Source organism: Castor canadensis, chromosome 10 (assembly GCF_047511655.1).
Source record: "Castor canadensis chromosome 10, mCasCan1.hap1v2, whole genome shotgun sequence".
Classification (NCBI taxonomy): Eukaryota; Metazoa; Chordata; class Mammalia; order Rodentia; family Castoridae; genus Castor; species Castor canadensis.
Genome location: NC_133395.1, coordinates 125,192,040 through 125,208,535, shown reverse-complemented (window position 1 = coordinate 125,208,535; position 16,496 = coordinate 125,192,040). Strand labels below are relative to the sequence as shown.

The 16,496-nt window shown below is 36.3% G+C and overlaps 1 protein-coding gene across 1 annotated transcript in view; it reads left to right on the top strand.

Annotated features, from left to right (window-relative positions):
* The window catches only part of Suclg2 (succinate-CoA ligase GDP-forming subunit beta), a 244,423-nt gene that overhangs the window by 124,040 nt on the left and 103,887 nt on the right, over positions 1-16,496 (top strand). The window contains exons 5-7 of the mRNA XM_020185303.2: positions 2,599-2,751; positions 4,202-4,291; positions 11,903-11,999. Of these exons, the coding sequence (XP_020040892.1) occupies positions 2,599-2,751; positions 4,202-4,291; positions 11,903-11,999 (340 nt within the window). The remainder of the gene's footprint in view (positions 1-2,598; positions 2,752-4,201; positions 4,292-11,902; positions 12,000-16,496) is intronic.

The window sequence follows — 16,496 nt, the reverse complement described above, 5'->3', positions numbered from 1 at the left end:
TTTCTAATTAGATTTTTTTTTAAACACTGTTGGGTTCTAAACGGTGGTCCATTGTTGGATGTGTACTTTATAAATATCTTCTCCTGTACCACATAACTTGTATTTTCATCTTCTTAATAGAGTCCTTAGTTTTGGTGAAGTCCAGTATTTCTGTGTGTGTGTGTGTGTTTTAATGGGTTGGCAGTATGGTGTGTGGTCTAAGAAGTCTTGACCTTAGCCCTAGGTGACAAGATTTTCTCATTTTTTTTTTTTTAAGTTTTTGTTTTCTATTTTAGTTTATGGGTGATTATTTTTGAATAAAGTGATAGGACTTAGATTAACTTTCTTTTTCTTTGCTTGCCTTCCACTTGTTTCTCTACCACTTTGTGAAAAGACACATCTTTCCTTCTCCATTGATTTGTCTTTGTACTATTGTCAAAAATTAGCTGGGTCTGTATGAGTCTGTTTTGGGGTTTTCTGTTGTATTCAGTTGATTTTTGTGCCCATCTTTCTACCAATAATACACAATCTTAATTACTGTAGCTGTCTCATAAATTTTGACATTGTGGAGGTCAAATTTTTCTCACTTCATTCTTCTTTTCAAGACCATTTAACCTATTCTAGTTCTTTTGCCTTTCTAATACTGCTTAAAATAATCTTTATTTATAAAAAATGACTTATTGAGCTTTTAAGAGAAATTGTGTTAAACCTTTGTGGAGAATTGATGTCTTTGCTTACATTAAGTCTTGCAGTCCATTAATTTAATACATCTGTCCTTTTACTTAGAGGGAATGAGGCAGCACTGATCATCCTGTGCTCCATGAATTACTATCAGTACTGGTTATTATTGCTCTGTAGGAAATTAAAAATTGATAGTTTCTTCATAATCTTACCCTTCACATTTCTGTTACAAATAGTTTGCTCACTGACTCTCATGTACAGATTACAGTTTAAGTTGTAGGATATTTAAAAAAGAGAGATTTGATTGTCAAATAGGGTAAAGAAAGTTAAGAATCTTTTAACGCTAGGGGAGCTCACAAAAACGACGTGTTGATAATCTTTGTGTGACTCACAGATGAAGGTCTTTTGAAATGTATCTCCCTGACCTTCTCCTGGGCAAGTGTTGATGAGTCCATTAGATCTTTATATAACAATCCCTAAAATATTCTGATGTCCTGAGTCTTAGAAATGTTGATGCTTTATAACATTAAAAAGCAAACTGGTCTTTGTCTGAAATGTTTGGAATTACCTCTTGCTAATCATCATTTTCCTGGGGACATTTTCTTAAGAAGTAGAACATTATTTCTAGCAGGCAGGATTTGTTGGAGACAGCAGTTGGTCTTTACAAATAGAAATTCAATGGAATGCACAGCACCTCTGTCAAGAATAGGACTCTTGAATGACACTTTTCCTAAAGAGTTAGAATGCTGTGTTGCTTCTGAGAACACTGACAGTCATCAAGTGTACTAACTGTGAGAACGTGACTGGTAGTATGCTACTACACCTGAAAGCACAAAAATGTCACATTCTTCATTTTGTTCTTTGTGCTTACCAGATTTCTTAAAACCACAGTCCTTCTAGAGAAACCTTTAGAAGAGACGAGTGTCTTCAGTTCTTAAAATGTTTGTATTGATGTTGATGTGGGTAAAGGCCAATTTATGTTATTTCTATAAACTGCATGTTTTTATTGCATTTGATAAAGAAAAAGTATAGCTAAATATTTTTGCTTCTGGTATGCTGCCACTCCTCACTCAAGATTCTAAGAACTGAATGTTTAAAGCAACCTGAAGGCTGAGAGGAGAGTTAGGTACTGACAGATGGTTTGACTTGCATTGATAACCAACTTGAAATCAGAATGAATTCATGATAATCCTAGTTTCATACTATATGCAAAGAAATAACCCTTTTAAGGTGAGCCTCTGTGTTTGTGTGTGTGTGTATGCATATGATGTGTGTGTTGGGGATTAAGCACATGCTACACCACTGTTGTATCTTTTGGTATCCTTTGCATCATCACCATCACCAGTGCTGGGGATTGAACCTAAGGCCTTGCATGTGCAAAAGCAGGCTCTTTGTTACTGAGCTTTATCCCTAGCCCCTGAATTATTTTCGTATAGGCAATTATATTTATAAATTGAGAGAAAGTATAAAGTAAAAAAACACAGAGTTCTAAGACCCAGAAGCATATGAATGTATGAAGCATCTTCTACATACTGTAAAAGAACCCTTCTTTGATAACCAAACCTGGTTTTCCACCAATGAAATCTGAAAAGTCAATATAGAATATATGTATAGTATTCATATATCAAATTAAAATAACAGCTGCTTCCCTGGAGTTTTTCTTAAGTGATGCAGCTTTTTAAGAAAGAAAGAAAAAAAAAAAGATTAAAGTTGGGAGGATCCTGAGGCAAACCAAGTACCTATCACTTGAACTAGTTATAGTTAAGGAGATGAAAATGGGTGTTGTGTAGTATGACAGCAGAAGCCTCAGATTTCTTGATGCTGTGTTTTAGGATCCTGAAAACGAAGCCATTTGATTTGTGAAGTGACTTTGTATAGATTTCCAAACAGAAATCTGCTTGATGTTGAATTAATTTGACTTTCCCACTCATGTGATAGGTGATGGTTGCTGAAGCCCTGGACATTTCCAGAGAAACCTACTTGGCCATTCTGATGGATCGGGCCTACAATGGCCCTGTACTGGTGGGCAGCCCCCAAGGGGGCATTGACATTGAAGAGGTGGCGGCTTCCAGTCCAGAACTTATCTTTAAGGTATGTTTAAATACCTTATTACACTGTGCTAACTGCTATTGTAGGAGCTGGGAGCAATAAATTTCCTTCTGGGATTTAAGCTATGAAAAAGTATGGTCCTTTTTTTTTTTTTTAAACTGGGTATCCAGTTGAAAGCCATGTAGAATCAGTGTTCAGTGATCCTTGACTTTTTTCTTTGCTTTTGCATTTCATTCCTTCACTTTTCCTTTCTGCATTTTCTTCCCTTTCATCCACCCAGGCTTAAGAATTAACCCATGGGAGAGCACTGTAATGTTTCCACATCTAGTGGTTTGCTCTGCTCTATTTTACATTGTATATAGTCCAGAAATTCTCACCAGGAAGACCAGACCAGAACTAGAGACTGTCTTGAGTAACATAGTTTCCATCTTCTCTAACAAGTAAATCTGTCATTTGTTTCATCCCTTTTATTGATACTAAGATTAGTGTCAGTCTAAGACATCTTGGTCACACAAATTTCTCACCACTTCTAAGCCTCATTTTTAAAAAATCACTAAAATGAAAATGGTATGATTTCTACCCTGTAGAATTGAGGATAAGATGTGGCTGGTATGTTTAAAGTGCTTCTTAACCTACCACAGGCATATAAGAAAAACATACAAAATCCTTAGACTATAATTCCAGATTTTAATTTGGTTCCTTATTTGAAAATCACATTAAAGTTTCTAACAGAAACATTATTTCTTTTAGGAAATGAATTTGTTTTCCTTTAAAGGTGTGTGTGTATAGGGATTTTTTTTCATGATTCCCTCCCTTTGTCTCAAGCACTCATATTTTGGTGATTGATTTTAAAATATTATCATCAATGTTACATCTATAGGATAACTGCCTTGGAATTTCAATTAATACATTACATACACGCTTACCGATAATACCTTATAATTTTCAAAATCAGCATTGTTTAAAACAATCCCATTTGCTAAAAGAATACATGAATTGATGTGTATGAGCAATGCTCAGTGTTTTGGAGAGAAAGGCAGTTTGTAAAACTAAGTTATTAATAGCTCATCATCAATAGAGCACTTAAATCATAAGATAATATTTAACCTGTGTATGACAACTCTCAACTTATCAGCAATATTAGGCAGGAAAACCTTTCTTTGGAAGCCTTCCAAAAGATGTCATAAAATTTAACTGACTAAATATTCATCAGTGCCATCTGCATAGTAATTAAAAGTGAAAACTGGCATCAGATCATCTTGTCAGCATGCCACCTTAAAGAATTATGTAGTTTTTCGAAGGGCTGTTTCATAGATGGTCTGCTAATTAAAACATACCCTATAGGCAGCTGCAGTAGCTCTGCTCTGAGCTCTCTGGAAAGGTGCCACACTTTAATTACTCATTTGCAAATAAATACTAAACATTCTTCTTGAGGTTATAAATCTTCTCATTTCACTGTCTGAATTTTGTTCATTTGATATATTTTTACTAGGAGCAGATTGACATTTTTGAAGGGATAAAGGATAGCCAGGCTCAGCGGATGGCAGAAAATCTGGGCTTTCTTGGGCCTTTGAAAAACCAGGTATGTCTGAGATTTTTTTTTTTGTCAGATCCCATTTGGGAACTTGCTGAATTAATTGCCTCTGATGTTTGTGATTATCAGGCATTAGGATGCTTGTGTTTTAATAGTGTGTATGTATGCGTGTGTTGCCTATAGGCACATGCCCTTTATCATCTCATCGTGTTTTTTTCCTGTAGCGTTTCTGGTGCTGCAACCTGGCATATATGTGATTCAGTCCATGTGAAATTCAGTTTTATCATCTGTAAAATGGGGATCATGTCCACTAAGATTGTGGGGATTGAGTTTAATTATGTGTGAAAGTGCTTATTAAATAGTACCCCATTAAAGACCAGTTATTGGATTAGGGATGTCGCTCAGTGGTAGAGCACTTGCCTAACGTATGTAAGGCCTTATAGTCAACCCCCAGCCCAACAAACAAAACAAAAAGATCAACTATTACTGTTGTTAATAATATACATTATTTAACTAATTGCTATTCTTTCATAGGTAGGTATTTGAGATAAATATTGATGGCATAAAGGTGATATTTTTCTAGATACAACTTAAAATATTCCAGTTTAGTAATAGCATCCCTAGGTTTCAAGAACAGAAAAAAATTGTCCTCAAAGATACTGAGAGGCAGGATCTGTTGTGTGATTCGTAGGCCTGCCCTGCCATTCATTCAGCGCATGGTACCCGATGTCATGCCTATTTAGGCAAACGGCTTTGTCCCCCACCTAAGTCAGAGGATCTTACTGGCTACTTTTTCCCTCCTGAATTATTCTGAGAGATCACCTTAGATTTTGTGTGTGTGTGTGTGTGTGTGTGTGTGTGTGTGTGTGTGTGTGCGCGTGCGCGTGCGCTCATTCCTAGCCTGGGACTCTATAGTGGTGAAAGAGAATAATTGTCCCATGGTGTTCCTGGAAGATTGGTTGCAGGACCCCCTGAGATACCAAAATCTAATCCATACTCAAGTTCTGTATATAGAATGGCATAATATTTGCATATAATCAATGCAAATCCTTCCATACACGTTAAATCATTTGATTACTGATAATACCTCATTCAATGTTAATGCTATGTAAGTAGTTGTTATGCTGTATTGTTTAGGGAATAATGAGAAAAATAAGTCTATACATGTTCAGTATAGACACAAGGTTCTTTTAGGATATTTTCTTAACATGGTTAGTTGAATCCATGAATGTGAAACTTGGACAAAGAGGGCTGACTTTCTGTTCAATTTAGTTGTGCAGCACAGAAGATTTTGCACTCTTTTCTTTCTGCCTTAAAGAAATTCTGTGCAGAAGCTCAATGATGATAGTAGTCAAATCAAAGATGGATGGAACAAAAGGAGATTAAAACATGTATATGTTTAAATGAAGGAAGGACAGCAACACTTATTTGAAAATGGGAGTAAAGACTCCCTTGGAAAGCAAAAGATCCAAGGTGGTAAAAGGATCACCTGGGACTGTGCCTCATGAGGAGAGAATGAAAGGCCAGGATTCAGTGGATTCTACTGCTGAGAGATTCCAGGGAAATGATCTACTGAAAGGAAGACACTGGAAGATTCCTGGATATGTGTTGTAGTGGTTGGTATTACCTTCTCATAAGGGGGCTGCTAACCACATTTGCTTGACATTTTAGGGGCTTCTTGTGTAGGACTCGTCACCAAACAGCACTCTTTTTACAGTCAGAGTTCTCACTACACGGCCCCACACTGAGCTCCAAAGTGTGCTCAGTTACCCTGTCTGCCTTTTCCATATCACTTTGCCCTTCTGCATTTCTCCTATTTATTTGTGGTCACCTGTGTTACATTGTAATCGTCACCACAACAGGCACTTTGTCCACCTTGAGACTATAGATGCCAGCAGTCCAGAATGCTTGGCACTTGTATTAGATACCCAAGAAGCATGTGTCACATGCAGGGATAAGGAAATAAGATATCTAGGCTGTCCACTTTGAAGGGTTCCCTAGAAAGTCAGCAGTAAATATGGGAGAAGAATAAATCTGGAGTGGGCAAAATGTGCTGACCCTATAGTGTGAAAGCTCAGGAGGTGAACAGCACAGAGGGGTTTTAGAGAAGGTAGGTAATAGTTTATATTAAGTACACAACATTCCTGCTTCGTACATAGTATAAGAGAAAATTAAGTGTTATTTATAGCTCTTAAATGGCATAATTATGCTTTCCCTGTATCTGAAACACTAGTTTTAAATGAGTTACCTAGGGAAGGAAGATGAACATTGCATGTAAGTACTCAAGTAGCTGTATTGTCATATTTTAACTCAATTTATTGAAGAAAGAAAAATTTAATTCAGTGTTATGTGTGTGTGTGTCTGTGTGTCTGTGTCCCACCCAGTGTGGTACTTTGAAAAGCTTTAAATCTTAGTTATCTGCTCAGCTGTTTGGAGTGAACACAGACTGGGTGTTACTTACTTTTGGGCCCTGGGGAATGAGGACAGTGAAACACAGCCATTGTTCTGTAGGGGCTCAGAGATCAGTGGGGGTCAGGATAGTAAAAATAGGGCTAGTGAGAGATAAACCGCAGAAGGTTGATCAGAGTTGTAGTTTTCCTGGAGTTTGTTTCTTTAGAGATGCCACTATGTTTACAGGATGGATACATGGCAGGGCATCTCAGGAAGGTGTGGAAATGAGCATCTCTGCTTCACAGGGCCGGGGAAGACACTCTAGGGAGCCTGGGCACGGAGCAGACCAGGCATGTGAGAAGGGAAAGCATTGAGAGAATATCAATCACTGATCTTTAATAAGGAAGTGGTATCTTAGAAGCTCCTTAGATTCAATGTGACTTTCAAAGTTACTTCATTTTTATTGAGGATGTGGTTAAAGCATTTGGAGACACCTCACTCATGAATGAACAACATAAAATGATTGTCTTATAAAATTATTAATGTTTTTCCTGTGACTCATGCCTGATGTCTCTGAACTATGATTTATTAATATTAACAAAAATAAAGATATTTCACCTTATATAAAGCCTGTCATGGGTTTTCTTAGCTAAAATCCGTTTTGATAATTTGTTGGAAAGATAAAGCCCCAGGGAAACTTAATATGACTAAAATTTGAAAAGTTTCTTAGGCATGTTTTAATTATTATCTACACTAGTACCCCTTATCCAAGAGGGGTACGCTCCAAGACTCCCAGTGGGTGCCTGCAACTGAGTATGGTACCGAATCCTATGTGTAATATGTTTTCTTCCTTTATATACATATTTCTGATGAAGTTCTACTTATAAATTATATGTAGTAAGAGGTTAACAAAAAACAATTACTCAATTTTAACAATATGCTATAACAAAAGTAATGTAACTCTGGCCCCTGTCCCATCTTGGAGTAGTATATTGTACTATATTTTGGGACCAGGATTGACTTCAAGTAACTGAAATTATGGAAAGCAGAGCCCAGGGTAAGGTGAGACTACTGTTTCACTACTTTTTTCAAAACACAGGTGCCACAACTTGTCAGCATGTGTCTATAGTACTTAGGCTAATGAAAAGATAGGACAGGCCATGGTGTAGTACAAGATCGCCAACAGCATTGTAGTTGCTTGAACTTCTGGCTGGCTTTAAGAATGATATGTGAATGTTGATACTTTCTGGAAGGCAATTAAAGAATTTGAACATTTTTAACTTGTTAAATGATTTTTAAAGTTATTTTTAAGCTTGTCAAGGTTTTGCATACAAATATATTTGGTTTTAGGTATTTAAATTTTAAATTGCTTAACAACCTTAAAATAACATTAATTGGTGGCAATGGAAAGAAAATTTTTCTATGTATTTTGCCTACAGACTGAGAAAGAAGATTGCAGCAGTAAAAGACTGCGCGTTAATGGCACAGTGTTTCCTTCCACCTGTGTTTAATTTACGTTTAATACTTGACACATTTAGAAACTCTTACAAAGCAGGAGAGCTACTCTTATCTTGGCACAGGCCCTTCCATTCCCTGTTACATACCTGATCAGAGTGACACATTTTGCCTGCTGATAACCTTGTCACCATTTAGGTTGTAATCTCTGGAATAAGGTATTTTACAAGAGTTCTGCCTTGTAGATCTTACCACACAGACCTAATCATGCTTCATCCTGCTCACAACTGCCTCTGTATAACAGGAAAAGTTAAATAGCCAAATATGCCAGAAACTATTGTGGTAATTCAGTGGCCTTGGTGTGCAGACTGTATAGGCTTCATATTACGTTATTATAGACTTAACATGTTTTCATGAGACCCACCTGTACATCTATAGATGTACAAAATGTAGTGTGTACATACAATAAAAGTTTGTTTAGCCTTGAAAAGCAAGATTCTGACACATACTGCAGCATGATTCAACCTTGAGGTCATTGTGTGAAGGGAAAAAAGCCAGTCACAAAAAGACAAGTATTATATGGTTCCACTTACAAGATACCTAGAAGTGTCCAATTCATAGAGGCAGAAAGTAGAATGGTAGTTGCCAGTAATAAGGGTTAGGAAGGTGTTTAATGAGTTCATTAGTCCATTTTATATTGATATAACGAAACAGTTACATTTCTTAACTTTATAAAGAAATAAGGTTCATTTTGGCTTCTAGCTCTGGTCGATGGTCCGGGGCCCTGTACACTTAAAAATGGTTGTGATGGTTAATTTTTTGTTCTAGGTATTTTAACCTAAGTTTTCACAAAGGTACTTTTGAAGTGGTTGGGAAAGATCTTAAGTGTTTATGTATTCAAAGCTATTTCTAGTATGTGCTTTTCCCTTATTATTGTATTAATCATTAATTCAGGAAGTATTAAGTCTTGACTCTTCAGATGCAATGTTAATAGAGTAGATACCATGGTGTCAGCATAGACATGGTGTCTCTTTCATAGGCAACATTGCAAGCTCATAGTGATGACCTAGAAATCCCCCAAAATGCAAAATAAATAAGTAAACAAATAAATAAAAAGCTGAGCGTGGAGGAATACATCATCCTAACTATTTGGGAGGCCGAGATGTGAGGATCAGTTGAGTACACGAGTGCAAGGCCAGCAAGGGCCACATAACAAGATCCCATCTCATAAAACCCAACAATGCTGAACAATTATTTGTTGATTGGTTTTGTACTTTCACACGAGTTCCATTTGGATTTTAAAAAAAAGTTAACGATAAATAAAAAAAAAATCATAAAGTAAATTCTCAAAATAATCTGGACAGTTTTTTAAAAATACTCTTAAAGTGAGACTGGCCTTTTGAAAGCCTAACACAAAACCACAAGCTATGACTTTCCATGTGGCAAAACTAACAAAAATGTGGCCAAAAGATAAATGTTAAAGGAAGAAAATATTTGCAATTTACATAAGGTAAAGAGCAGATTTTCTTCACATAAAAACACTTCCTTTAAAGTCTTCATAAAAGACCAAAATCTCAACAGGAAAATAAGCAAAATTTATAGAAAAGGAAATAAGGATGTTTCAAGAGCATAGAATAATGCTCAAACTCATCCATAGTAAAAGACATTCACATTAAAACTATATATGAAATACATGTCTTCACCTACCACACTCACCAGGATCTAGATGGCTGATGGGTGTGAGTGGAAAAAGTCTCTCTGATCATTGGTTTGTGGGAGTGATAACTAGAGAAAGCTTCTGCCAAGAGGAACTTAATTGAAATCTTTTGATATTTAAAATGCTCACACCTACAGCCTTTTTGCTCCCATTTGGGGATTTAGCCTACAAATATTTAATCACTTGTGTTACATACCTACAAAGACAAGTAAGGCAGCATGTTAATATCAGACTATTAGCAATAATCCTAGTAGCCATTATTTAATTGACAGTTTTAGTGAATCATTGTGCATTTGTATGGTAAGGGCCTCTAAAATCTATTAAGGAAAGAGTCAAGGTCGAGTAGTTTTTAAATTTTTTTTAAAAGATGAAAGATTGTTTAAGGTACATTATACACATGTATGGAATTACCACAATGAAATCTCTGTACTGTTAACGTATGATAAAAATAAAAATTTAAAAATGAAATAGAGTAGAATAAAATAGAGCATCTCAAATGAGTCACAAATTGGTAAGATGGTTTGCTATGGGGGAGTAAGTGGGAGGTACAGTCATAGAAAACCCTGGGTACTTAATGATGTCTATGTACATGTGTTTTGTAGTCATAATATATTTAATATTAAAATATTTAGTCTTGGTCAATATGTATATTTATTTATATACACTGGTTTTCAAGCTAGGATTTAAGGAAATCTACAAATACACTTGAAATATGTTGTGATAACACAAAGGAATATATAGAAGTTCTTTAGTCAAATCTGGAATCATTTTCAGTATTGACCCTAGTGGGAATTTATCTTAGGAATATGTTACATAGAGACTGAAAGAGGTGAGAAGACTAGACAGAGAGCCATAGAGCTGATGAACAGCAGGGCATTGTTACTGTCCACATGCTCTAAGAAGAATTTGAGGCAGCAGTGTGACACTGCACCTTGAGGATATGGAAAAAAGAACCCTGGGAGTCCTGTAATTAGAGGAATAGCTGGAGTAGGAGAGGCTGCTCATGGCAGAAAGAGAGGCTTAGAAATACCCTGGCTTTTTCCTTTCTCCCACCCAGACTCATACCATTGCATCCCCTTAGCTGAAATGAGCTGTAAGCCAGCTGACCCATTAACTTTGAAAACTCAGGCTGAAGGGGTCTGATCCCCTGGAATCAGAATAGAGATGGAAAAGGACCCAAACGGGTATGAAGGCAAATCCTGTAGAACATTGCCACAAAGGTGGCAATGGGCAAAATGTAGTGGGCATGATTAGAAAATGAAATAGAGCCAAAAATGAGACTGGTATCCAGTATTCAGCTCAGGGTGCACAGTCTTGTTCTGTTCCTTGTAAGAGTGAACTTTCCAGGTTGTGTCTTGACTCATGTACATGTCATCCCAAGCCCCAGCCCACACAGTACAAGCCTGCTGTGACACAGGTGGTGAGTAAATGCTAGTTGAGAAGAATGAATAGTGAATTTTAAGCATACTGAAAAGAATGAAGTCAGAGGCATACCATTAGGGGAACCATGGATATTCTTGGCTTTTGTGGTGTATGCCTTTGGGACAAACTGTTTTCAATTTTAACTGTGTGATTCTGGAACTATACTGTTCTAAGACTTTATCTTCCTGCCTAGCAACAATTTCCATTAGACCCTTGGTAATTGTTGTTTCACAGATTATGGGCTTGGATTGATGAATATAATAACTGTTTTATTCCAGCATAATAAGGAAAACCTAGTCATTATAAACTCTGAAAATCTTGTAAATGTTTTCCTTAAATGGAACTTGTTTGTATTAATGATTGCACTGTATATTGTGGTCTAACTTGACTAACAAGGACATGATAAAGCAAATAGATTAATAATATTTTTAGGCTGTACTGAAAATATTTTGTTTTCTTGATAATGGTCTCTTCTGTTATCTGGAAGAAAGTTGAGCAATTTCCTCTAATGAATAGCAGTGGAAATTAAAATAATTACGCTTTTTTGCTTTTCCCTTCAGAAAACGTAACAAAAATAAAGACATCATTTGCTGTTTTTAAGGTTTCATTAATAGAGTAACATACATTTTCTTTTACTGCTTCAATGTAATTCTATTTCACTTGATCACATTTAGGCTGCAGATCAAATCAAGAAGCTGTATAATCTCTTCCTGAAAATTGATGCTACTCAGGTGGAAGTGAATCCCTTTGGTGAAACTCCAGAAGGACAAGGTAAAAAGACAAAAGAGAAAGAGAAAACAACTGAATATATTATTATAATTATTTATGTATACAATCACTTAAGTTCGTCAAATGACTGAAGCAGCAACTTTGCATTAATTTCTTTCAGTAATTTAATTTCTGCCACAGTTTCAAATGTTCCCATGATATGGTTGAACATTTCAGCACTGGTGTGTGTTTGTGGGTTAATGCCAAACCTGGGAGGATGATACTTCCCGGTTAGCTTTGAAACATCCATCTGCTTACCCCAAGACAGACAGACAGACAGACAGACACACACACACACCCATAATTTTTCAAGTCTGTTGTTCCTGTACCTAAAGTAAAGATGTGGGTGGTTTGGGCGCCACTGCACTTGGGGATAATTAATGCACCTACTCTCATCAGAACTTTGTGAAACTTTTAAAATTTGACTATATCTATGTATAATTTCACTTTGTATCCTTTGTTGGAGTTACATCATCTTGGTGAAGTTCCTTTTATCCTATAGTTGAACTCTCTTGGCTTCTGCTTCAAGTAGGAGGAAGGGGTATTTCTGTGGAGAAGGTATCTCTTATCTATTAAGTATTAGAATATAAATAAATGTTTCATATCTCAGTACCTACAATCAGTATCTATGTCTTAAATGAGTTAAGTATTCAATAAGTCCTTATTAATTTGATAGGTAAAGCTTAAGTGTAAACACACCAACTTGGGGACCACAGAGGATGTACAGTGTTTCTCATTAGCAGAGATTCTCTGTAGTCAGTCTCAAAAAAGCTGAAATATCTTGTCATTGGAACCCAGAGAGACCTGGGTACAAATTCTGGCTCTGTCATGATCCTGGGCACTCAGCCTGCCTAAGTGTCAGATTTTTTTTTTTTTTTCAACTCAGTGGTAAAAATAATACCTGAATCATACAATGGTTGTGAAAACGAGCTGGTACATGTGTAAACATCCATTGCCACATACAAAATAGACCAATCCCAATATTCATAAAATTAACTTCCCTCTTCCCAGGTAGTAGTACAAGAGTAGTCCGGGAAAGTTAGCTTCCAGATTGTAGCAAACAAAGAATTTGTGTTTGGGAAGCCAGTCACCCCAAAATAATATGTTACATGGCTTACACGGATAATCACCAGATTAAAGGCTATGCCAGGTCATTTATGTGAAAACTACCTTATTCAAAGTTGTTATTTAATTGCTGTGGTTGTAAAGTCATTATCATTTCATACAGAGAAGAAGGGGAGGGGCAGACCCTATTTTTGAACATTTGAAATTTATTGACAGTAACTCTGCAGTGTTAGGAGTCATCATTCCCATTCTGAAGGAGGTGAAGCATTAGTGTAATTCCACCCAGAGCCGCTGGTTATGGGAGGTGGGCTTGGAACCCGTGTCTGAGTCCATTGCTCATGTTGAGTCTCTTATACAGACCTAGTACAAAGTGCCTTCTTTTCTACTTTTTTCTCTTTTAAGTGATTATTTTGCTTTTATCAGAGTGACCCAGAAATAGTCTTTGGTTTGGTTATACCAGTCAAAATTCACACTGCTTTTAGTTGCTGATAATGAAATTAAGAAATGAAAGAGTTCAGTGCAAAACTTCTGGACAGTCATGTATTACTTTTCAAGCTACTATGCACAAGCAGACTGGTTATTTCATATTTTTAAAAAATGAAGAAAATCAACTACAGAATGGGATAACAGTGAGGCTGCTATTTTTACCAGCCCTTTGGAAGTAATCATGTAGGAGCTGTGGTCTGGGAACAGGGATGTGGGAACCTTTTCTTGCAGGGTATTTACAAACCTCATGAAGTCTTGAGTTTGCTTTTTAATTATTAAGAGAAAGAAAAATCCTTAAGTTTTTTTGAAGGCATCATCACAAAACATATTTTGTATATACAGTTCATTAAAGCAGAAGTCTTACATGATACTTTTTAAGAGCAAAATTATATTTAGCTATTAATTTGTTCATTGTACCATAAAACCTCAGCTATTGAATTATAATCACAATTAAATGAGAGTGTTAGTTTATAACTCTAATGAGCAGTAGTCAAATTAAACCCAATTAGGAAATGGTGATTAATGACCAAATGTAAAAATTGATCTTCATCATTGTCATAATTCCCTAAAGCAATCCTTTATGTAGGAACTGTAAAAGTAGTCATTTATATCTTAGCAATATTGATTGTCTTAATATTTATACTCTGAATATTCAAATTATTTCTGTATAGATTAGTAATAGCAGAACATTTCACATTAAAACTTTCACATTGAAACTTTAATAATTTTTCTGATAATTTGGAAGTTAAAGGGGCTCTACATGACACCAAACATTTTGACTTTAAAGATACTCATTACACCATCTCTATAGGAGAATTTCTTCAATCTTGTATTGCTGAATTTGGAATTAAAAAAATCCAGATTGTTGTTCATATCTCCATAATCCCAGTTGAATGAAGAACAATGGCTTTGATAAGATTTGAGTGCTGAGCCACTCATGGGGAACTGTAGGCTAAGAGCTATTTTCTCTAGTGTGGTTAAGGTCTGACTCAAAGAATGACACTTTAACCATTATGTAGTTTAGTGGTTCTTAGCTAGGATTATAATGGTTGCTGATTAACAACTTAAACCCACTAACTTTGGCTTAGTTTTTGTTGAAAAGATCCTTTGAGGGGGGCACATATTTTACTCATGTCACAGGGAAGCCTTAAGGTGTGGACTGGCTTTACTGCCTGTACAGAATGAGGGTTCTTTGGTTTCTGGACTCTGAGCATTCATCTGCAGAGTGCAGATCTTTTTCTTGCACTAAAGGAACAAGATCCAGCCCTATTTGCCTCTGACTGTTCTTCTAAACCAGGCTTTGTGCAACTGGTGGCAAAAATGTTTACCAGCATTGATCCCACTCCAGCAACCATAGAGATCCCCTCAAAGGGTTCTGATCAGCCTTGCTTTAGGCCACATGTCTAGCCTAATCACTGAATAGAGATCACGTAGTATGGAAGAGAGGTCATTTCCCAATGGAAAAAGGGACATTGAGCCATAACCTGCCTAGCAGAATCATCCAGCCTTTAGTGAAACAAAAGTAAACTTTTATTTTAACTAATCAAAGGGAAATTATATTTTCTTTGCTTATCCAACTACAGTGCCAAATTAATTCATTAAACCTGTGGCTGAGTGAGAGCAGTGATACATTGTTGCATTTTTGCTTATTTACCTGCCTGTCCCTTTATTCATTCATTTATTTTGCAAGCTGCTGTGGGATTTTCCATCATACTTCATTTTTGCCAACCTTTAGCCAGCTCTGACTGGTATTCAGACAGTGTAGGCATTTCACCTCTAAGGTATATTTGGACACTTTTTATTTGTTACAATTTGGGGGTGGTGCTTCTGGCACCTACTGAGTGGAGCCCAGGAAGACCACTAAACATCCTGTTATGCACATGTAGTCCCTGGCAACGGAGAATGATTGTACCTAATGCAGCTGTAGTTAGAGATTAAGAATTCCTGATGCGAGATATCTTCATCATTGAAGCCCAAGTCCATTCACTGAACTGAAGGAAAGAGACTCAATTTGAAATACTGGCTATGTGGCCAAGATTCCTTAAGAATTAAGGCTGGTTAATCCAAAGTTAAGTGGCATATCAAATTCCTTTCTTTCTTCAGATTGATTTCCCTAAATAACTACCCTGTTGCTTCATGTTAGCAAGTGCCCATGTTGTTGGTGGGTGTTCCTCTGTTTCTCTCTCTATACACAAGACTATTTTCAAGAACATTTTCAGTTCTCTGCCTCCACCAACCCCCCGCCCGCCCTGTGTCTATTTTTTGTTTTACACAGCAACTCAAGAAAAGTTCTAAAAAGTATACAACTCTTGAAACAACAATATTTAATGGAAAGTAGGGCTAATTTTAAAGTATCAGCATTTTAAGGCCATCTTGGCAAGGCACATTTCCACAGCACATTATGGTTATTTATCACAAATCAAGTGCGGCACATTGCTTGAAGACAGATTATTTTTCAAACTAATTATGACAGTCTTACTTCCTGCTGTTTTTATGTTTCTTTTATGTGTATGTCTTCCTTCTGAAATGTACTTTTCTTTTGCTTAACTCTGTGGTACATTCTTCTGCTAAAACTCTGAGGTCAGAGGCCTCTGACTGCCAGTCATGTTCTCTGTTGAGGTGGTTGAATTAGCAGGCTGCAAGATCTCACACCACTAAACAAAACAAAAACACTCTGTGAATATAAGTACCACAGCTTTCTTTGATATTTGTTCAGAAGGAAAATTCATTTGTATAATCTATCAAGCATGTAACAATGTGCTTTTGATGGTGAAAATTGTTTTATAAATATTAATAGGTATGTTTTTTCTTTCTTTGTATGCAGAATGGCCTTTGTTCAAGATGAATTTTCTATGGAGTTGAGGTTTCATTAATGTGACATTGACATTGAAAATCTTAATGTCTGATCCAAGCTCTATATCTACAAAACTACATTTTATTGTACTTGCT